Source organism: Triticum dicoccoides, chromosome 2A (genome assembly GCF_002162155.2).
Source record: "Triticum dicoccoides isolate Atlit2015 ecotype Zavitan chromosome 2A, WEW_v2.0, whole genome shotgun sequence".
Lineage (NCBI taxonomy): Eukaryota > Viridiplantae > Streptophyta > Magnoliopsida > Poales > Poaceae > Triticum > Triticum dicoccoides.
In genome coordinates this window covers 623,522,952-623,546,599 of record NC_041382.1, presented here as the reverse complement: position 1 = coordinate 623,546,599, position 23,648 = coordinate 623,522,952, and the positions used below count along the sequence as shown (strand labels likewise).

Below are 23,648 nucleotides of genomic sequence, written 5' to 3'. Positions count from 1 at the left end.
TTTTGTTGCTCCGAAGAGGGCTATATGATCTGAAATTCCAGACAAGTGTTAATTTCACTAAGTCTGAAATCTGTTTTCCGTTTGCATTTTTGCCATGCTTGTTTGAACCTGTTAATGGATGAATTGGCCGTAGCTCAGTGCTAGACTTTTGTTAAGCATCTTGTGTGCATCCCTGCCATGTATTTTGTTGTCATGTTTGGGTGCTGTAGCATGTTCATTTCGTTGCATTTAGATGCCTACTTGCTGTAAATCGCAGACCGGTGTCATTTAGGAATCGCTTGCCTTTTCCAAACCGTAACTCCGATTCCGGCGTTCTTTACATCGTTTTCAAGTGATTTCATCTCATCTTTCCAGTGGCACACTTGGATTTCCAAGTTGAGGCCAGGTTCATGCATTTTCCTGTCATATCTTGCATTTTGCATCCCGCATAGCATATCATCTTTGCATCGTGTTGTTTGAGTTTGCACGTGGTTAATTGTATCCTTGTTGCTTGTTTGTCTTGTTTGGGTAGAGCTGGGAGACGAGTTCGCTACCGAGGAGCCCGTTGAGTTTGCTTTCGAGGATCCAGTCAACTCTGACAACTGTGCAGGCAAGATGATCATACCCTCGAAATCACTACTATCTTTGCTATGCTAGCCTGCTCGCTCTTTTGCTATGCCATTGCTACGCTGCCTACCACTTGCTTGCAAGCCTCCCAAATTGCCATGTCAAACCTCTAACCCACCTTTGTCCTAGCAAACCGTTGATTGGCTATGTTACCGCTTTGCTCAGCCCCTCTTATAGCGTTGCTAGTTGCAGGTGAAGATTGGAGGCCGTTCCTTATTGGAACATCTTTTATTTACTTGTTGGTATATCATTATATTGCCATGTTATCTTAATGCACCTATATACTTGGTAAAGGGTGGAAGGCTCGGCCTCTCGCCTAGTGTTTTGTTCCACTCTTGCCGCCCTAGTTTCCGTCATATCGGTGTTATGCTCCCTGATTTTGCGTTCCTTACGTGGTTGGGTTATAATGGGAACCCCTTGATATTTCGCCTTGATTAAAGCTTTTCCAGCAATTCCCAACATTGGTCTTACCATTTGCCACCTAGCCTTTTCTTTCCCTTGGGTTCTGCAGACTCAAGGGTCATCTTATTTTAACCCCCCCCCCCGGGCCAGTGCTCCTCTGAGTGCTGGTCCAAACTAGAGCCCCTTGCAGCGCCACCTCGGGGAAACTCAAGGGCTGGTTTTAGTTGTACGGATTGCTTATTTGAGTGTGCCCTAAGAAAGAGATATGTGCAGCTCCTATCGGGATTTGTCGGCACATTCGGGCGGTGTTGCTGGTCTTGTTTTAACCTGTCGAAGTGTCTTGAGTTACCGAGATACCGAGTCTGATCGGAACGTCTTGGGAGGAGGTCTATTCCTTCGTTGACCGTGAGAGCTTATCATGGGCTAAGTTGGGACTCCCCTGCAGGGATTGAACTTTCGAAAGCCGTGCCCGCGGTTATGGGCAGATGGGAATTTGTTACTGTCCGGTTGTAGATAACTTGAACATTAACTTAACTAAAATGAATCAACCGAGTGTGTTACCGTGATGGCCTCTTCTCGGCGGAGTCCGGGAAGTGGACACGGTGTTGGAGTAATGTTTGCACAGGTTGCTCTCTAGTTTCTCGCTCGTGCTTTGCCTCCTCTTCTCGCTCTCTTTTGCGAATAAGTTAGCCACCATACTTGCTAGTCGCTTGTTGCAGCTCCACTCATATTTTACCTTGCCATTCCTATAAGCTCAAATAGTTTTGATCACGAGGGTGCGAGATTGCTGAGTCCCTGTGGCTCACAGATTACTATTACACCAGATGCAGGGCCTGATGATTCCGCTCCGGGAGACGCGTACGAGCTCAAGTGGGAGTTCGACGAAGACTCTCAACGATACTATGTTTCCTTTCCTGATGATCAGTAGTGGTGCCCAGTTGGGGGTGATTGGGACCGTTGTCGCATGTTGGGTTCTCTTTTATTTTGGCGCCGTAGTCGGGCCTTGAGTGTTTGGATGATGTAATGTTATTTATGTACTTGATTGATGTGGCGAGTGTAAGCCAACTATGTTATCTCCCCTTTATTATTCATATTACATGGGATGTTGTGAAGATTGCCTAACTTGCGACATATGCCTTCAATGCGATTATGTCTCTAAGTCATGCCTCGACACGTGGGAGCTATAGTCGCATCGAGGGTGTTACATAAAGTTGGAGAAACTGACACCCGCTAGTCACCTGTGTGCATAGCACGGCAGTAAAACCAGTCTCGCGTAAGCGTACGCGTAATGTCGGTCCGGGCCGCTTCATCCAACAATACCGCCGAACCAAAGTGTGACCTTCTCGTAAGCAGTATGACTTATATCGCCCACAACTCACTTGTGTTCTACTCGTTCATATAATATCAACGCATAAAACGTGGCTCGGATGCCACTGTTGCGGAACGTAGTAATTTCAAAAAAATTCCTACGCACACGCAAGATCATGGTGATGCATAGCAACGAGAGGGAAGAGTGTTGTCCACGTACCCTCGTAGACCGAAAGCGGAAGCGTTAGCACAACGCGGTTGATGTAGTCGTACGTCTTCACGATCCGACCGATCAAGTACCGAACGCACGACACCTCCGAGTTCAGCACACGTTCAGCCCGATGACGTCCCTCTAACTCCGATCCAGCCGAGTGATGAGGGAGAGTTTCGTCAGCATGACGGCATGGTAACGATGTTGATGTTCTACCGACGCAGGGCTTCGCCTAAGCACCGCTACAGTATTATCGAGGTGGACTATGGTGGAGGGGGCACCGCACACGGCTAAGAGACGATCAACTTGATCAACTTGTGTGTCTAGAGGTGCCCCCCTGCCCCTGTATATAAAGGAGCAAGGGGGGAGGCCGTCCGGCCCTCTATGGGCGTGCTAGGAGGAGGAGTCCTCCTCCTAGTAGGAGTAGGACTCCCCTTTCCTACTCCTACTAGGAGGAGGAAAGGAAGGAGGAGAAGGAGAAGGAAGGAGAAGGAGGAAAAGGAGGAAAGGGGGGCTGGCCCCCTAGTCCAATTCGGTTTGGGCTAGGGAGGGCGCGCGCCCCGCCTCCTCTCTTCCACCACTTGGCCCATGAGGCCCATTACTTCTTCCTCGTATTCCCGTAACTCCCTGGTACCCCCGAAAATACCCGAATCACTCGGAACCTTTCCGATGTCCGAATATAGTCGTCCAATATATCGATCTTTACATCTCGACCATTTTGAGACTCCTCGTCATGTCCCCGATCTCATCCGGGACTCCGAACTATCTTCGGTACATCAAATCACATAAACTCATAATACAATCGTCACCGAAACTTTAAGCGTGCGGACCCTACGGGTTCGAGAACTATGTAGACATGACCGAGACATGTCTCTGGTCAATAACCAATAGCGGAACCTGGATGCTCATATTGGCTCCCACATATTCTACGAAGATCTTTATCGGTCAGACCGCATAACAAAATACGTCGTTCCCTTTATCATCGGTATGTTACTTGCCCGAGATTCGATCGTCGGTATCTCAATACCTAGTTCAATCTCGTTACCGGCAAGTCTCTTTACTCGTTCCGTAATACATCATCCCGCAACTAACTCATTAGTTGCAATGCTTGCAAGGCTTAAGTGATGTGCATTACCGAGAGGGCCCAGAGATACCTCTCCGACAATCGGAGTGACAAATCCTAATCTCGAAATACGCCAACCCAACAAGTACCTTCGGAGACACCTGTAGAGCACATTTATAATCACCCAGTTACGTTGTGACGTTTGGTAGCACACAAAGTGTTCCTCCGGTAAACGGGAGTTGCATAATCTCATAGTCTTAGGAACATGTATAAGTCATGAAGAAAGCAATAACAATAAACTAAACGATCAAGTGCTAAGCTAACGGAATGGGTCAAGTCAATCACATCATTCTCCTAATGATGTGATCCCGTTAATCAAATGACAACTCATGTCTATGGTTAGGAAACATAACCATCTTTGATCAACGAGCTAGTCAAGTAGAGGCATACTAGTAACACTCTGTTTTTCTATGTATTCACACATGTATTATGTTTCTGGTTAATACAATTCTAGCATGAATAATAAACATTTATCATGATATAAGGAAATAAATAATAACTTTATTATGGCCTCTAGGGCATATTTCCTTCACGTACATCTCATCAAAATATCGAACGAATACCAAATTCACATGACTACTTATAACAAGACTTCTCCCATGTCCTCAGGAACAAACGTAGCTACTCACAAATCATATTCATGTTCATAATCAGAGGGGTATTAATGTGCATAAAGGATCTGAACATATTATCTTCCACCGAATAAACCAACCAGCATCAACTACAAGGAGTAATCAACACTACTAACAAGACACAGGTACCAATCTGAGGTTTTGAGACAAAGATCGGATACAAGAGATGAACTAGGGTATGAGAGGAGATGGTGCTAGTGAAGATGTTGATGGAGATTGACCCCCTCCCGATGAGAGGATCGATGGTGATGACGATGGTGACGATTTCCCCTTCTCGGAGGGATGTTTCCCCGGCAGAACAGCTCCACCAGAGCGCTAGATTGGTTCCGCCAAGGTTCCGCCTCGAGACGGCGGCACTTCATCCCGAAACCTTCCTTATGATTTTTTTCCAAGGCAAAAGACAGCTTATACCAGAAGATGGGCATCAGGGGGCTTCCAGGTGGCCCACGAGGCAGGGGGCGCGCCCTCCACCCTCGTGGACAGTGGGTGGCCCCCCTCTGGTGCTTTCCTTGCCCAATATTTTTAATATATTCCAAAACTGACTTTCATGGAGTTTCAGGACTTTTGGAGTTGTGCAGAATAGGTCTCTAATATTTGCTCATTTTCCAGCCCAGGATTCCAGCTGCCGGCATTCTCCCTCTTCATGTAAACCTTGTAAAATAAGAGAGAAAAGACATAAGTATTGTGACATGATGTGTAATAACAGCCTATAATGCAATAAATATCGATATAAAAGCATGATGCAAAATGGACGTATCACCTATCATCTGCTAACCCTGTTTTTCATGCTAGAACAAAGCACATTGAAATAGACTTTCACTTTGTACAAGAAAGGGTTGCAGAGAGGAAGTTAGAGATATGGTTTATTCCTTCCAAGGATCAAGTTGCAGATGGGTTCACCAAAGCTTTGCAAGTTAAGCCATTGGAAGAGTTCAAGAACAATCTTAATTTAGGATAGTTGAGACTAAGGGAGGCTGTTAGACATAGAGTTATAAACAAATTGGACATGTAATCTCAAATCTCCTCTATCTCCTCCTGTATCCTTATATCGTTATGTTTCTGTAACAACCGAATCCTAGAGATCGGTAACCTTCTTGTAAAAATAAACCACGACAGAGGTGTTTTCTACCCACAATCAATATAAATGACGCGGCTCCTCCATGGAGGAGTAGGAGCGCTTCCACTATTTTCTATAGCGGCTGGCACCGCGGCAAGCGGGTATGATCTATAAAACCATTGGAAGGTGTCACGGTAGTGCGTGATCTGGGCGGGCTCGACCTGCACGAGTAGAGTGGCTGGCGAGGAAAATGTTGTAGTTGTCCATGGTATCTTCCTATATATTCATGGATGTTTCTGTATTGGTTTTCGATTTCTACCTGTGTCAGTTCATTCACCCTCATGAGGTGTTTGCTCTTATGTCTCCTCATTGCGATACCTTAAATTTTCTTTTCTTTTCTCAGAAATCGCACTTGTCAGTTGATCATCAGATTTGGTTCGTTGTTTCATCTACTCAGTTGGTCGTCTCTGTCATTCAGGTACGATTTGCAGCGCCTTTCTTACCGCTTCAGTTTGTTATGCTTTCTCTTGTATGAGATTTGAGCAAGACTGTTCGTATGGTTTTGGTTTTTCTTGTGTGAAATTTGGAGCAAGATTGTTGTATGTGGCTATGTGAAGATTGATGTGAAATCAGATGTGTTGTGATGCGCACTTTAAGACCAGGTGAACTTAAGTGGGCTTGTTACTATCATTTAAAATGCAGTGATCTACACAGAAACAACCGACACCATGCCAGTTTTATAAGTGGTACAGTATATAGTGTGTTAGATGGATTGAACAACTGCAACTATATATGCTGAAAAGTGACTACATGCAAGCAAAGTTATGCATGAGTACAACATGACAGAAAATAATAACATAAAACAGTTCAAATATATTGTTAAACCAAAATAACAAGTTGATTACAAAGTCTCTGACTTCGTGATGAATATCACATGATCATAACAGATTTCGTAAGAAACTCAATGTTACTGAATATAGCGTCTAGTTCTCATCATGTGTTTGCTCTTAAAATTAACCCATATGGTTGGATTACATTACAATTTTTTATCAGAAATTGCCGTGATCAATTGATAATCAAATCTGGCTCGTTGTTTGATCTGCTCAGCATATCGGCTCTGCGACTAAGGTGCGGTTTGCACTTTCTTTTATCGATTTGGCCATATCTGCTACTCTAGTATTCATGTCTTGCTTGTTACCAATTAAGCTCAGCTTGATGAATGGCCTTTTGTTTTTATCGTGGTGTAGGATTCTAGCTTGTCTACAAATTCGGATTTGGGGAGACAGATTGGGGATGTGCATAATTCCTTTTGGGGACAAGCGTGTAATGCAAGGCATCAGCTTCAAGGTGAGTCCATGTAGGAGCTTGTGAATTTTCCACTTCTTGCTGATTGTTCTGGTCAGTACCTGTCATTCATGTTGCATCTTAGTTACTAGGTTTTCCTGTGCATGTTCAACTTATTGCTAATAGTGCCTAAACTCTCAGACTATTGCTAACTATTTTGGTTCAGTGCCTAAACTATTACTGCTAATAGGGCTCACTGTCCAGGCAGACGCTTCTCTCGTCCTCGTCTTGGATGGCCAGATCGTCTCTCTGTCCTGAGGGTAGAGATTTGTTCTTGTGCAGGATTATTAGAGGCAGGATCACAACCATGGAGTGCTGGGACATCAATGCCCAGTGGCACCAACATCAACTACATGAGGTAGGCGACCTTGTAGTGCATTGTCCATGTTGTTTTGGTAGAGGTCGCGGAGTATATGCACTTGGTTAACTCTATTGAAGTTCTGTAGTTAATTTTCTTGCATAAGTATGCCATGAACTATATGTGTCACTACATAAAGTTTTCTCTTATGAGCAATTGTTCACTTTGTTTTATTATCTTTCATTATATTTTTAATAATCTCTGAGTGCAAGTTTTGTGGACATCTGATAATTATTTATTGTTTGTGAACCAGAGATGGTGATAATAGGATCCAAGAATTCAACACTACACAATGATAATATATAATATTTTCTTGATTTCTTTTTGTTTTACAGTTTAGAAATGATGGGCATGTTTTCCTTTATGATCTTGGAAGCACGCATGGTTCTTCCATCAACAAAACTCACACATAGTCTCTTTCCTTGTCTTACTTTAGAGTAGAACTGGATATTTCCAATTCATCCAGGACTTCTAATATGTTTGTTCGAAAATGTTGATACCGTGCAACTATATGTGTTCTCTTCTCATGTATGCACCTCATTGTTAATTTTTTCTCAAACACACATTTTTGTATTAAGGAGAAGAACATTAATATATATGATGCAGACCACGTCATTGTTCATGCTATTTTTGTTTTAAGAAGCACTACATTTGTGTTGATGGCATTCTTATTCAAGATGCACTCCATTAATCTATCTGACTAGGCATGAAAACAGTTTGATGAATCCTAGGAATTATTGTTGTAATTGAATATGTGTTTTATCAGGAACTTTTGTCTCAGTCACCAAGCAGTTGGATAGTGGTGATCACCTGACACTACAACTACTTATTAGCCTGAGGACAGAGACTGTAAAATGTCAGAAAGTTATCTATTTCAGCTCGAACGAAGGTATAACTTGCAACATCCTAAACATTTATCAAACTCACTACCTGTAAGTAATGCATATCCAGATGATTGGCCAGAGTATGCATCTCTGCAAGTCCTCTTTGTACCCTTCCAACTCACTGGCATCACCACTGGAGATTGGGAGGCGAGAGCCGGCGCCACCGCCATGTCTACTGGTGACTCTCACACAGGAATCCAGAGGCAGCATATTGGTCCTCTCCCTGTGAACACCACCTCTCTCGCGATGCAGCCGCGGCTCGAGGGCGGGGGATCAATGCCACCATCCTGCCGATGTCCAACCAGCGCCATACAACTAATCGTTCTGCCACCATGACGACGCCCACCTCCGTGCTGATCGAGTTGTTCAACCTGCCCGAAATGGACTAAGGTCATTCAGGTATCTGCTTTTGATGTGCTATTTGCTCTCTTTTCATAAGAAGTCAAGTGGCCTCCATGATCAATTTTGTACGTGCATAGTACTTCTGCGTTGTATCTTTCTCTTCAAAGAAGCAGCAGCATGCTCCTTCTAGTGTTATTTTATTTATTGCTATCCATTGGCATGTGCTACCCAGATTAGAAAAGAGAAGTGAAAAGGATGTATGTGTTGTACCAAGCTAATAAATTTACATGCTTTCATCAGTTCAGCAACAGTTACCAGCACAAGTGTTATCCAGACCACAAAAGGCAAATGAAAGCTGCTGCCACCTACCAGGCACAGCCAAACTCCCTTTCAGGTGGCGCACCAATGGCGCGCCCCAACTGCTAGTATACAACAAGTGTCAAGCCCATTCTCAAATATCGAAACACACACAACCAAGCCCACTCTCCATCGAAGGTGTGCTAAAAGGAGACCTCCTAATCGGCGCCTTCTGCGTCCGTTAGGGGTTCTGGCGCCCACACGCCCACAGATATAAGCCGGCCCATCACAAGGTGACGCGATCGTTCGCCAGGACGAACCCAGATCGCTTGGTCAACAGTTGACCACTTGAACGATCAACCATTGACTTCTAAAAAAGAATCCAACAAAAAATGGCAAAAATTTGAGAAAAACATGAATTCAAACAAGTTCATGGATTTGAAAAAAGTTCATAAATTAAAAGGTTCATGAATTCAAAAAAGATCATGATTTTGAGAAGAAAACACAACTTTGAAAGTGGCTCGAAGATTTGATAAAAAGGTTTGAGCATCTGAAAAAAGTTTGAGGATTAGAAAAAAGTTCAATGATTTTGAAAAAAATGTTCATGAATTTGAAAAAAAATGTTCATGAATTTGAAAAAAAAATCACATTTGAAAGGTACATCTTGACAAAGAAGTTCACGGATATGAAAAAAGTTTGTGGATGTGAAAATAGTTCACCGATTTGAAAAACTGTTCACAAACTTGAAAAAGATTGCGGATTTTGAAAAAGAACACAAATTCAGGAAAAAATGAATTTGAATATATTCATGCATTTTTAAAAATTACACAGGATTGGAAAAAAGGTTCTTGTGTTTAAAAAAACATGAATTTGGGAAAATAATAGTTTTGAGGAAAATTTTAAATTTAAAAAAAGTCTGCACAGCTAAAATGAAAAGGAAAAGAAAAAGAATGAAAAAGGAAAAATAAAGAAAAACAAGAATAAAGGAAACTAAATAAAACTAAATAAAAAACTAGTCTACAAAACAAACAAAAAACAGGCCCGAAATATCCTAAAACTGGTCTGGAAAGCTTCACAAAACCTAGGAGGAATCTTCTCTCTTGTGTGCTCCATGGGTCGGCCCATTTAGAGTCGAATGAAGGGAGGGGGTGTGCGCTGCTTCGCGAAATAGCCTTAAACCGGCGCTTAATACACCAAATTGGCGCCAGCTCCCGAAAGCCACAACTATGCCGACCATAAAATGACACAAATATAGACCAACAAGGGAGCCCGCTCTGTTGGACAAGTCAACCTTCTACTAGTGGCGGAAACAAAAAGTTGTGACGACCATGGGAGGAACAGGTCTAGGGTTCTCCTGCACTCGCGTGAAGAAACATGCACTCCATATGACCTTTCGCCAATTGCATCAACATTTTTGTGGCAATATGGCAAATCTTTATTAGGTTGTCATAATGTTTACACGGATGAAAAGTAGACCGCCGAATTTCCTAAACAAACATGGCGGCCAACTCCCAATGATAGTGCATGCTTTGCAAGATTGTGAGCCTCGGTGTTCGAGGTTCTAAACTAATGGCTAAAATTACAACATTAAAAGTAGAGGATCATTCTATTATTTCATGCACCACAACTCCATAAGTTCCAGCGCCGCCTTCTTTTATAGCTTCGATGATGACCTTGCAATCAGATGCCACAAAAATCCGTTGTATATATAGGTCCGGCCAAAGCCAAGGCCTCCGTGATAGCCAAAGTTTCAAGAATTGTTGGATCACCTATGTTCATGAAAACAATGAGCCCCATGGAAGGTACATGTTTGGTCACAACATGTTGCACTTACAACCCCAAAGCCGCCTGCTCTTGCAAGTGAAGCATCAACATTAATATTAGCATGATTATCCAGATGGGGTAGCCAGTTAAATCAACATTCATGCCGATGACGAACCTCATCGCCCACATGACTCAAGGCCATGAAACTTTCGGTTGGCGCCCACAAGCATTTTTTTTAATTTTTTGCTAAAAATATATAAAAATTATAATCAATTCAATAATGAAAGAACCAAAATATTTGTGTGCTATAAAAAATATCAATCAATCAATAAATTTCTTGTACTTGTAAAATATGTTTTGTGTATTTTTAAAAATGTGTTCACTTATTTTGAAAAAGGTTCCTGTAATTATTATTTTTTCTTTTTTCGCAATATATATATATATATATATATATATATATATATTTTAAAATCTCCAAATAACCATGTATTTTATAAAATGTAATTTGAAAAGTTCTCACACCTTTTATTTTACTAAATGTTCGTATTATCAAAAAGTGGTTGTCGATTTTTAAAGTATTTGTATAATTTTAAAATGGTCCATGTCTTTAAGCAAAGTATTCTTGTATTTGTCAAATAATTTCCTTCCTTTATAAAACAAATGGAAAAGGGAGGAAATACAAAAAAGGAAAATAAATGAAAGCCAAAAATAAAAATAAAATCAAAAGGGAAGTTCACCAAGGGGATTCTGTCCTATTTTGGCCAAGTTGTTGGAAATTGTGGGAGTATGATATTCCACTCCAAGAGAGGTTTAAAAGACATTTTTTTTCATATGTTGTGGATGGATCTTTCTCTGTTGAGGAGGTGTTTGACTGTGAGGACAAAACCATTTTGTTTCATTTGCCTCTATCTAAACAGCCTTTTGCCGAATTCTGTTCTCTATAAAATTCTAGTACTGGATCATAGTTTGCATTTAGACTGATAAATGTCATTGGAAGCAAGGTGATGGTGTTTACAGAGCCAAGAGCTATTATATGTTGATACACAATCTATTGTTTCAATCCCTCGCTTAATTGAATCTAGAAGAGTGGTTGCATTCTCAACATTAAAGTTTTTGCTTGGTTGTTAATCATGGATAAGCAGTACACCAAAGATATGTTGTAGAGAATAACATGATGGTACTCACTGTATGACTTGCCCAACTAGAGCCATGGAGGACACACGACAGGAACCAATCATAAATTTAAGGGTAGGGAGGCGGGCTAGACCGCCTCCCCCCTCAGCGAAGTCCTTCTTCGCTGATAGTGGCTGTCGTAGCCAGATTTTCTCACGCCATGAGAGCTTTGCCGCCTCCATGAGCAAACTCGCTCCCTCTATGCATGAAACTTGGCTCGGTTCCTGATTGTAATGTCGGTCACATTCTAGCGATGGTGCACCAAGAGTTTCTTGGGAGATAGAAGATGGTTGACATTTCTGAAGTCTCTTGACGGCATCGCCATTCGAGAACTTTAGGGTCGCGATCCAAGAGGGGTGGAGATTTGCATTGGTCGACAACCCACAACAACAAGTGGGGCGTTGTTCGCGGTGGCACCTGTTCAAAGTCTCACAACGGCGCTTTGTTTCTATGGTTTGTTGAGTAAATAGGCAATTTCTCGATTAAATTAATCCACGAGTAAATCACTAGCACGACATTGACACAAATAAACACATACTGATATTCAGTCAAGCTAGCACATACTACGCTAATTGCAGAAAGATCTACGTATAACGCTAGCATGGCTAAAACAGAAAACAGTAGGAGTGGGATAAACCAGTTATACCCTCCAGTAGGCCATGCAGAGGCCGCGGCTTTGGTGGCGGCAGTGGCGTCCTCGGCGGCCTTCTCGTCGGCTTCGGCTTTCTCGGCGGCGGCACGTTCGGTGTCGGTGGACATGGTGATGATGAAGGTGACGCGGACGTAGAGGAAGTAGACGATCGGAAGCGAGAAGTGCGTAATCGCTGCCCAAAAACCTATTCGCCCCTCATCCCGTACAGGAACCAGAAGGGTGTGGTTTCAGAGACCTGCTCTCCTGTCGACCGTGTACGCGGCGGACGGGATGGAGTCACCGGCGGCAGCAGCAGGGGAACGACGGTGGGCGTGTGCATGGAGCAGATGCGATTTGTTCGTGGCGGCTAGGGTTAGGAGACACCTCACGCTTATATAGACGCAACCGCGTGGAGAGACATAGGCTCGACCCACGTCCGAGTCCGTGACAGCCCATGATCCGACATCTCAGATCGTGGCACAACTGTCAGAGAACTCTCCGTTAGTGACTGGCAAAAATAAGCGCGTAGGTGTGCGCTCGGCTCGGCTCAATCCCGCAACCCGCGGCGCGTCGTGATGAGGCATGGCGTGGCGAGGTGGGCGGCGGAGGAGGAGTGCGCGAGGGCCTCTTCTCTTCTCAAGCTCCAATAGCATGTAGAAGAGAAACCCTTATAAACCACTCCAACTCTCCTTCCACTAGCGGGGTGGGACTAAACTTTCCACTACACCTAGTGCCATATAACCCACATGGGCCCTTAGAGATTTTTCAGAAATTGCTATATGGGCCTAGAGCCCATCTCAAATTTCAGCAATCCCCCACCAGATCTCGAGGGCCCATTGTGCCCTCTGTTCCAATTGTTGTTTTGATATACCAGTGTGTCAGTGAAGACCTGTTAAGGTTGAACTTCACCTAGAGCAGGTAGCTACACTCCTTCACAACTGAATAATGGACTATGCCTTGAATTGTCAGTTTGGCGTGAAGAAGTTTCACTATATGTCTTACTAGTACTAGGTTGCCGAAGGCTGACCCCTCGGGTGGAGCATATAAGTCACACTCCTGGCCTATTCATGAGCTTACTAGAGATCACCCCAATCTCATAGACTATGACTAGCAGTCGGGCTCACATAGGTGTGTTCCTCCAAAGATCGCTTTGTAGGATAGCATCTTGCTTACATAAGCTTTGAAACACATTAAGACAATAGTCATCCTACCATACAGTATCGAGAGTATTGCATCTCCAACGGAGTGCGTTAGTATAGTTACTCTCCTCAGTTCACCACTGGCTTGTTTTCCCAGGTCCTAATTCACGGGATCTTCGATCACATAGGTTGGGTTACTACCATGGCACCTCATGTGGGTCTCATACCCATCTCCCTCGATGCATTATCTATCACAACACATGATAGCCCTTTCGTAAAGGGATCTGCCAGATTCTTAGCCGTATGGACATAGTCCAACGCTATCACTCCGGAGTTTCTTAATTTTCTGACAGCTTTTAATCTCATTCTTATGTGTTTGGTGGACTTCATGTTGTCCTTTGAACTCTTCACCTTGGTGATGACAGTCTGATTGTCACAGTTCATAAGGATAGCCGGAACCGGTTTATCGACCAATGCAAGTCCATCAAAAGATCTCGAAGCCATCTCGCTTCAACACCAGATGTGTCTAATGTTGTTAATTCTGCTTCCATTGTCGATCTCGTTAAGATCGTTTGCTTGCAAGACTTCCAGGAAACGGCGCCACCTCCAAGAGTAAACATATACCCAGTTGTGGCCTTCATCTCATCAGCATCAGAGATCCAATTCGCATCACTATACCCTTCAAGTACCGACGGATATCCGGTATAGTGAAGTCCATAATTCATAGTACCTTTCAGATAGCGCATAACTCTCTCAACAGCATGCCAATGTACATCACCCGGTTTGGAAACAAACCGGCTCAGTTTGCTCACAGCAAACGCGATGTCAGGCCTCGTTGTGCTCGCTAGGTACATCAGTGAATCAATGATTTGAGAGTATCTCAATTGATCTTTAGCCATGCCTTTGGACTTTCGAATCAATACTCTAGGATCATATGGTGTTTGAGATGGCGTGCAGTCCGAATATCCAAAACGACTCAACACCTTCTCAACATAGTGGGATTGCAGAAGTGTAATTCCACCCTCATTATCTCTCAGTAGCTTGATGTTCAAGATAACATCAGCCACACCAAGGTCTTTCATCTCAAAGTTCTGAGATAGAAACGATTTGACCTCCTCAATGACTTTGAGGTTTGTTCCGAATATCAGTATGTCATCAACATACAAGCACAGTATAACTCCTTCGCCCCCACCATGGCGATAGTATACACATTTGTCAGCCTCATTAACAATGAAACCAACAGATGTCAGAGTTGTATTAAACTTATCATGCCATTGCTTAGGTGCTTGTTTCAGGCCATATAAAGATTTTATCAACCTGCACACATTTGTTTCCTGACCATCTATCACAAAGCCATCAGGCTGTTGCATGTAGATTTCCTCCTTTAGCTCTCCATTTAGAAAAGCCGTCTTAACATCCATCTGATGGACGAGAAGACCGTGTGAGGCCGCCAACGAGAGTAATACTCGAATGGTGGTCAGTCTAGCCACAGGTGAATAAGTATCAAAGAAATCTTCCTCTTCTTGCTGGTCATAGCCCTTCGCCACAAGCCTAGCCTTGTACTTTTCAATAGTACCATCGGTCCTAAGCTTCTTTTTGAACACCCACTTACACCCCAGTGGTTTGCAACCATAGGGACGATCAGTGATCTCCCATGTCCCGTTAGCCATGATGGAATCCATCTCGCTACGGACCGCATCCTTCCAATAGTCAGCTTCTGGAGAGGCATACGCTTCTGAAATAGAAGTGGGAGTATCATCCACGAGGTACACGAAGAAATCATCACCAAAGGTCTTTGCAGTCCTTTGTATCTTGCCCCTACCAAGGGTTTCCTCATCATCCTCCTCAGGATTTTCATAATGTGTTTGTTCATAATATTCCATAGGAATGGCAGGTTCAGGAGTCTCCTCAGATTCCTGTCTAGAAGTGCTTTGCATATCTCTCATAGGAAAAATATCCTCGAAGAATGTAGCATCCTTAGACTCCATAATTGTACCGACCTTCTGGTCAGGTACCTCAGATTTCACTACTAGAAATCTATAGCCAACGTTGTTCTTAGCGTAACCCAAATTAACGCAGTCCACAGTCTTTGGCCAAGCTTACGCTTTTTGGGGATCGACACATTGACTTTCGCCAAACAGCCCCAAGTACGCAAGTACGAGAGTGTTGTCCTTCTCTTTGTCCATTTCTCATAGGGAGTGATCTCATTATCCTTTGTCGGAATATTATTCAGGACATGACATGCCGTCAATATAGCCTCCCCCCACCATGCCTTGGATAAACCCGATGTATCTAACATGGCGTTAACCAAATCAGTTAGAGTACGGTTTTTCCGCTCGGCAACCCCGTTTGACTGGGGTGAATAGGGAGGCGTCCTCTCATGAATAATGCCATGTTCCGCACAAAAATAATCAAACTCACTCGAGAAGTACTCTCCACCACGATCTGACCGGACTCATTTAATTTTCTTTTCAAGTTGTTTCTCAACTTCTGCCTTATAGATTTTAAAGTAGTGTAGAGCCTCATCTTTAGTGTTTAGCAGATACACATAGCAATATCTAGTGGAGTCATCTATCAATGTCATGAAGTATTTCTTTCCACCTTTAGTCAACACACCATTCATCTCACAAAGATCAGAATGTATGAGTTCTAATGGTGCCAAGTGTCTCTCCTCCGCGACCTTGTGAGGCTTGCGAGGTTGCTTAGCTTGCACACATGAAAGGCACTTAGAACCTCTGGCTAAGGTGAAACTCAGGATTAAATCCAACTTGGCTAGCCGCGTCATAACACCGAAACTAATGTGACAAAGACGTGAATGCCAAACTTCAGATTCATTAACATTCGAATGAATATGGTTCACTACTTTATTACAAAAATATGCGAGGGAAAGGCGGAACATCCCTCCGCTCTCATAACCTTTTCCAACAAAGAGTCCATATTTCATAACAACTAATTTATTAGACTCGAAAACCAACTTAAACCCTTCTTTACATAGAAGGGAGCCACTAACGAGGTTCTTCTTGATGGCGGGGACATGCTGCACGTTCTTCAGCTGCACGATCCTTCCCGAAGTAAACTTCAGATCGACTGTGCCAACACCATGAACAGAAGCACTCGCGCCATTCCCCATCAATACGGACCCGTGACCTGTGACCTAGTAAGAAGTGAACAATGAAATGTCAGCACACACATGAACACCTGCACCTGTGTCCACCCACCAATCATTGGGTTGAAACACTGAAAAACAGTAAATAAATTACCGTACCCAGATGCACCATTCTCATTATTGCCCACAATCATGTTGACAGACTTGGAGTCCTGTCCTGGCTTCTTGTACTTGTTTGGGCACTTGTTGGCCCAATGTTCAACCGAACCACAAGTAAAGCAGCCCTCATCCTTCTTGTTCTTTTTGAAGGTCTTCTTACCCTTCTTCTTAAAGTTGGTATTTTGTTGCACACCGTTCTTTCCCTTGGGCTTGTGGGAGTTATGGTTCCTCTGGTTCACCATGTTGGTGACAGAAGTCCCTTCGGTCCCTTTTCCATGCGAGTCTTTTGCCCTCGAATTCTGCTCAACACTCAGATGGCCAATGACATCCTCCACGGAGAATTCACGCCTCTGATGTTTCAGAGTGGTGGCAAAGTTCCTCCAGGAATTAGGGAGCTTAGCGATTATGCAGCCCGCAACAAACTTGCCCGATAACTCGCACTTAAGAAGTTCAAGCTCCTTAACAATGCATATTATCTCATGAGCTTCCTCCAATACAGGACGGTTTTCAACCATCTTGTAATCGTGGAACTGCTCTATAATATACATCTCGCTCCCTGCATCGGCGGCCCCGAATTTAGATTCGAGCGCCTCCCACAAGTCCTTGGCGACATGCACATGTAAATATGCATCGACCAGTTTATCTCCGATCATGCTAAGAACTGCTCCGAGAAACACAACGGTAGCCTCCTTGAACGCCTTCTCCTGTTCAGGAGCAATCGTTCCCGTGGAGACACCGGTGACCCAGAACACGTTCATAGCCGTGAGCCATAACATGGTCTTAGTCTACCAACGCTTAAAGTATGTACCGGTAAACTTATCCGGTTTCAGTGCAGCGGCAAAGCCACTTGCCGAAAAATTCCTACACATAATAGGTTTTTGGATTGTTGAGTAAATAGGCAATTTCTCGATTAAATTAATCCACGAGTAAATCACTAGCACGACATTGACACAAATAAACACATACTGATATTCAGTCAAGCTAGCACATACTACGCTAATTACAGAAAGATCTACGTATAACGCTAGCATGGCTAAAATAGAAAACAGTAGGAGCAGGATAAACGAGTTATACCCTCCAGTAGGCCATGCAGAGGCCGCGGCTTTGGTGGCGGCAGCGGTGTCCTCGGCGGCCTTCTTGTCGGCTTCAGTTTTCTCGGCGGCGGCACGTTCGGCGTCGGTGAACATGGTGATGATGAAGGCGACGCGGACGTAGAGGAAGTAGACGATCGGAAGCGAGCAGTCGCGTAATCGCTACCCAAAAACCTATTCGCTCCTCACCCCGTACAGGAACCAGAAGGGCGTGGTTTCGGAGACCTGCTCTCCCGTCGACCATGTACGCGGCGGACGGGATGGAGTCACTGGCGGCAGCAGTAGGGAGCGACGGTGGGCGTGCGCGTGGAGTAGATGTGATTTTTTCGTGGCGGCTAGGGTTAGGAGACACCGCACACTTATATAGACGCAGCCGCGTGGAGAGACATGGGCTCGACCCACGTCCGAGTCTGTGACAGCCCACGATCAGACGTCTCAGATCGTGGCCCAACTGTCAGAGAACTCTCCGTTAGAGCATCTCCAACAGGCGCCGGTCGCGCCGCGCGCAAAAAACACATATGCCGCACGCGCATCGGCTGGTTTGGCGCGGCGCGCAGCGCTGGCTCCAGCGGCCGCGCTAAAATGCAGCACGCACGCGTCGCTCCAGCAGCGCGCCAAAATGCAGCGTGCGCGACTCGCCGGTGCATTGCATATGGCATATTTCAACACAAAATGATGCACATTTTCAACACAATAAAAATTTCACACAAACAAGTTGATGAAGTTCATGCCCACAAGTTCATCCAACCAAGTTCAAAATGCAAATCAAGTTCAATACACAAAGGAAAGACACATCATTCCTCGTCCTCGTCCTCGTCTTCGTCCTCGTCCTCATCTTCGGAAGACGATTCTTCCGCCTCCAAAGATGAATCTTCCTCCCTCTCCTCATCGCGCACCGCATCACGTGAAGCTCCGACGGTGTTGGCAAGATCTTCAACGGCATATTCATGGGAATGTGTGCGAGGAGGCTCATCGAAAGAAATTCCGCCCATGGAGGCCGGAGGTGCACCCATGCCTCCCATGAGAGAAGCAAAACTCATGCCTCCCATCGTGGCCATAGCGTCGGGGGGTGCTCCAAAGCCACCCATGCCACCCATGGCGCCGAAGCCACCGCCACCCAAGCCACCCATGCCACCCATGGCGCCGAGGCCACCGCCACCTATGGCGCCGATGCCACCGCCACCCATGGCGCCGATGCCACCGCCACCCATTGCGCCGAGGGCACCGCCACCCATTGCACGAACCATGGCTCTTTTTTGGATCAAGACTTCTTGTTGGGCAAGATTGACATACTCCTTTTGCGCCGCATTGAGGTTAGTTGTGTCCAAGAAGAACAAGTGCTTCTCCCATTCCAACAATCTAGTTCGCTCCTCATTGCTCACCTTCCTCTCCTCCAAAGCCACCTTCCTCTCCTCGGCCGCCACTCTCCTCTCCTCGGCCGCCAACCTTCTCTCCTCGACCGCGGCATCTTGGGTCCTTGCCATTTTCCTCACCTCGTTGGCTTCTTTTCTTGCCTTCACAATAGCTTCCATAGCATTTTGGAGCTCATCATCTCCTTTCCTCTTCTTCTTTTCGGTTTTGTCTTTCTTGCACCCATCCGGCCGCTTTGGCTTCGAGTATGAAACCGAGTTGGGTGTGGGGCTTCTCTTGCCATCATCACTTGATGCATCATCCTCCTCATCATCATCATCCAACTTAATTGTTCACTTCCGTTTGTCGCTCAAATGCAAATCATCCAAATCTTCACGCTTCTTCCATTTCTCATCATCCTTCAACACATCATAGCAATGAGGCAAAGTAAAGACCCTTCCTTTCTTGATCTTCCCCTTCTTGGTTTTCCTCTCCTCTTCTTTGAACAAGTTTTGCGCAATGTTGTACTACATGAAAACAAAGCAAGTTAGCACCAACAACAAGCAAAACAAAGCAAGTTTAGCACCAACATGTAAGATGAAATGGCACTTACTCTATCGTCCTCATTTGTGCCACTTGGGTTCAACTTGTCAACCGCCTTTTGACAAGCCGCCCACCTTTGACAATCCGAGTTGATTGTCGACCACCGGGACCTAAGTGATCGGTTGGAGCGGTCAATTCCACTCACGTTGCGAGCATCAAAGTGTTCCTTAATCCGGTTCCAATAAGCATCTCTACTTTGATCACCTCCAATGGATGGATCCCTCGACACTTGCAACCAAGTATTGCATAGTAAGATGTCATCGGTGTTGGTGTAATTGCCCGCTCTTCCTTTCGGTGCGTCGACAATGCCCTCACCCTCCTTGTCCACCTCGAACTCATGGTCTTGAAAATGCATGTCATTGATTTGAGACCAATGCGAATTGTTGGAGCCAACACCCATCGTTGACATGTATGCATCATCATTGAGACTACAAATTTTTTTGCACAATGCAAATAAGCTATCTATATGTGACGAATGCATTCAAAAAATAACAAAAAATGAAAAGTTAGAATTTTTTTACCTTGGAGGCATTTCGTCGAACATGTTGTGCGCGCCGGCCGCCAGCTCAACGAGTGAGCTTGCCGGCGCTTCGGCAGCCGCCGCGCCCGTCGCACGCCCCGCAAGCTTCTTCCTCTTCGCCTTGGAGGTGCCGGAGTCGTCCGCCGCCTTGTTTTTCTTCGCCGATGTCTTGCCCTTCTTTGGCCGCGCCGCATTGGGGAGCTTTGAGGAGGAGGGGGCGGCGGCTCGGGCCGGCGCCGGCGCGAAGCCACCCGCCGCCGAGGTCATCCGCGGCGGCATGAAGAGGCCACGCGCGAAGCCGCTCGTCGGAGGAGCTCCGGCGGAGGCGAGGCCAACGCCACCCGGGCTAGGATTTGTGGCGGCGGCGGGGGAGGGGGGTCGCGACTATAGGACGGGGTGAGCGGGGTGCCGGCGCGTGCGTCCGTGGGTGCGGGTCGCCGGCGCCGGCGCGCGCGGGGCTTTGGAGGGGGAGAAGAAGAGCGCAGCGCGAGCGTCGTGTGTGCCGCGCGCGGAAGCGGGTGCCGCAAATACACCGCGCGACGTACCGCTTCCTAGCGCGCGCCCAACTGCTTATACCGCGCACGCGGTTATTGCGCGCCCGCTGGAGCCATCCGCCGGGTTGCGCGCGCGCTAAAACGGGGGATTTTGCGGCGTGACGCTTGTTTAGCGCGCCTGTTGGAGATGCTCTTAGTGACTGGCAACAATAAGCGCGTAGGTGTGAGCTCGGCTCAATCCCGCAACCCGCGTCGTGCCGAGGCGGGCGGCGGAGGAGGAGTGCGCGAGGGCCTCTTCTCTTCTCAAGCTCCAATAGCATGTAGAAAGAAACCCTTATAAACCACTCCAACTCTTTTTCCACTAGCGAGGTGGGACTAAACTTCCCACTACACCTACCGTCATATAACCCACATGGGCCCTTAGAGATTTTTCAGAAATTGCTATATGGGCCTATAGCCCATCTCAAATTTCAGCATGGTTTTCTTTTGAATTTTTGCTTAGTGGAGACCGTTTCTTCTCCTTTCCGGCGGACACTTCGGGGACAGCGGTGGTCGAAGTTTTTGGTCAATGTGTTGGTGGTTGCAGGAATGAAGAAGGATTTTTCTGCATAATTCCTTTGTTGGGAGTGTTTCATGTACTTTCTCTTGGTGTGCTATCTCTTTAGATTTCTTGAGAGAGATGCTACATTTGCTGTAATCTATTGATGTTATTAATATAAATGTGGCACTTCTCGTAAAATGACTGGGCCACATACAAATTTCGATATCGAGTATTTTCCTCACTTGCTATTATATTTTCACGGGTGATTTGCTTCGAGTTGCCTGCGCCCCTACGTTTAGTGTGAGAGTGGGTCGGACTTCAGACACTTGTTCAGGTATGTTCGCTCTGGGCGAAGGAGGGATTTCCGTTAAACACTGAATACCAACTGCTGTGGGTTTGGTAGAAAGTCAAGAGGTGAAAGTAGGGTTAGAAACTTCAGTCCTTTATTGGCATTTTGGCTTATACTGCAGGAACAATCGACACAAAGAAATTATATTCTCATCCCATTAGCTAAGACTGCCCAGTCGAATTTTCAGACACAAGACTGAATCAATTCCTCTAAATTGTTGTACGACGACCCACCTTCCTTCAGAGAAGCGTTTGCTTTCGCTTTACATGCCAGAGCCTTCCTCCTCATGTCCTCCCCTTCATCCCCTCCATCCATCAGCTTCTCCAGAGCGCTGTTGACTTGCTCCGCCCCAACCTCCGCCTCCGCCTCTCCGCTGCCATGTTTGCCAGCGGTCAGGACGTTGGCCGTTGGCTTTGTCACGCCGACGGACACCCCGATGCCAAGCACGTCCACGATCAGCTTCTCGTTCACGAACTGCTCGGCGAACAGAGGCCAGGTGACCATGGGCACGCCGGCGGCGACGCTCTCCAGGGTCGAGCCCCACCCACAGTGCGTCATGAATCCGCCCACCGCCGGGTGCGCCAGGATGGCCACCTGCGGCGCCCACCCGCGCACCACGAGGCACTTGCTGTCCGCGTCGCCGTCGCCGTCGGTGTTCTCACGTAGCCACACCTTCACGTCGTCGGGCAACGAGTCAGCGCCTCTGATAACCCACATGACAGGCCAGCGGCACGAGACCAGGGCCATGCCGAGCTGCATGAGCTGCGCGGGCGGCATGCACCCGGCGCTGCCGAAGCTCACGTACACCACGGACTTGGCCTTCTTGCCGTCCAGCCACGACATGCACCGCCTCGCGTCATCGCTCTGCGGGTCGAGACTAGGTGCGCAGCACAGAGAGACCGGCCCCACGGCGAGAACTTTCCTGCCTGCGGCGGCCGCGAGAAGCGCCGTGGAGCCGTGCTCCAGCTCGTCGAAGCTGTTCACCACGACGCCGTCCACGGCCATGTCGAACTCCCGGACCTCCTGCATCACCCCGCTCCCCATGGACGTGGATGGCAAGAAATGCGGTGGCAGCTGCCTAACGAGGATCTTGCACTCGAACGCCTGCAGGACTGAGATGTCGACGAGCTCGTCCGGAGACGCAATCCCCTCTTGCCGGCCTTGCCTGTAGAGGTGCTCGATGCAGAGCAAGGCGAACGCGCCGAAGCCGTGGAAGATGTAGCAGGGCACGCCGAGGTCTCGCGCCATGGGCAGCGTCCACGTGTGGCACATCCCGGCGACGATGCAGCTCGGCCGGCGTTGCGCATCCCGAAGGCAGTACTGCGCCACCGCCTCGCCGAACTTCTTGTTGGCTTCGAAGAAGCTAGGCACCATGGCGGGGGACGTGATCAGGTCCAACCTCTCGCACCCCTCCGGCAGGCCGGCTTCGGCGGCCGGGAAGGGGATCGCGGTGACCGCGAGCGCCGTGCCGCCCAGGGTGACACGGTCGACGCGGCTCTGGACAAGCGACGCGTTGGCGGGCGTCGTGATGATGGCGACCGACGCTCCATGGGAGGCGAGAAGGCAGCCGATGTCCGTCATGGGGACGATGTGGCTGATGCTTCCTATCCATGGGACGAGCACAAAGTGAGGCTTTCTGGCGGTCTCCATTGCCTGTTACTGTGCTGCACTATGGTGTCCACAAATTCGACAAAGTTTGGTATGACTGAAAATTATGAGATGGGAACTATGGCTCTTAGTTTGTGTGCGACGAGCTGCTGGGTAGGATCTTGTTTTATATGCAGGTTCCGTGACCCGCGCGATGTGTGTCGACACATTGGGTGCACATGCGTATGCAGACGCAAGTAGCGGTCTTATTGCTCCATGATTGATATTTGATAAACTAGGAAATTAGTTGTCCTGGGCGGTGGTCGGGGCTTCAAAGGGCAAAGACGAACGAACATTCCACGCAGTGCAGCAGAACTGCCTTCCCTTCTTCCGTAGCTCGACTACCTGCTCTTAAACAACTGTTTCTCCGGTAGTTGTATTTTGATGTCTTCCCTAGCACATCAACGCGGACTCATAAACCATCTGCATACATGTGGTATGTCATCCAAGGCAGACTTGTATCAGTCCGTCAAATGATCCGACCACACTTTTTCTTGTCAATGGAAGCAAAGTCGGG

At 46.6% G+C, this 23,648-nt stretch overlaps 2 protein-coding genes across 2 annotated transcripts; both read right to left on the bottom strand.

The window, feature by feature from the left end:
• Window positions 1-8,568: 8,568 nt before the first annotated feature.
• On the bottom strand, window positions 8,569-20,338 carry LOC119358020. The gene is made up of 3 exons (XM_037624751.1): window positions 20,102-20,338; window positions 19,691-20,008; window positions 8,569-8,686 (listed from the first exon to the last, which is right to left on the bottom strand). Exons 1-3 carry the CDS (start codon window positions 20,122-20,124, stop codon window positions 8,569-8,571), a joined length of 459 nt encoding a protein of 152 aa, XP_037480648.1. The 5' UTR covers window positions 20,125-20,338.
• Window positions 20,339-21,556: 1,218 nt separating this feature from the next.
• Window positions 21,557-23,217, bottom strand: LOC119355822 (UDP-glycosyltransferase 73C6-like). Its single transcript, XM_037622703.1, has one exon. It carries the CDS (start codon window positions 23,132-23,134, stop codon window positions 21,668-21,670), a length of 1,467 nt encoding a protein of 488 aa, XP_037478600.1. The 5' UTR covers window positions 23,135-23,217; the 3' UTR covers window positions 21,557-21,667.
• Window positions 23,218-23,648: the final 431 nt, after the last annotated feature.

Coding starts and splice junctions, on each gene's coding strand:
- LOC119358020 (XM_037624751.1), bottom strand. CDS start 20,124: ATGTTCGACGAAATGCCTCCAAG. Junction 20,009..20,101: donor TTCGACGAAATGCCTCCAAG/GTAAAAAAATTC, acceptor AAAAATTTGTAG/TCTCAATGATGATGCATACA. Junction 8,687..19,690: donor CGCTCCAACCGATCACTTAG/GTCCCGGTGGTC, acceptor GTATACTAGCAG/TTGGGGCGCGCCATTGGTGC.
- LOC119355822 (XM_037622703.1), bottom strand. CDS start 23,134: ATGGAGACCGCCAGAAAGCCTCACTTTGTGCTCGTCCCATGGATAGGA.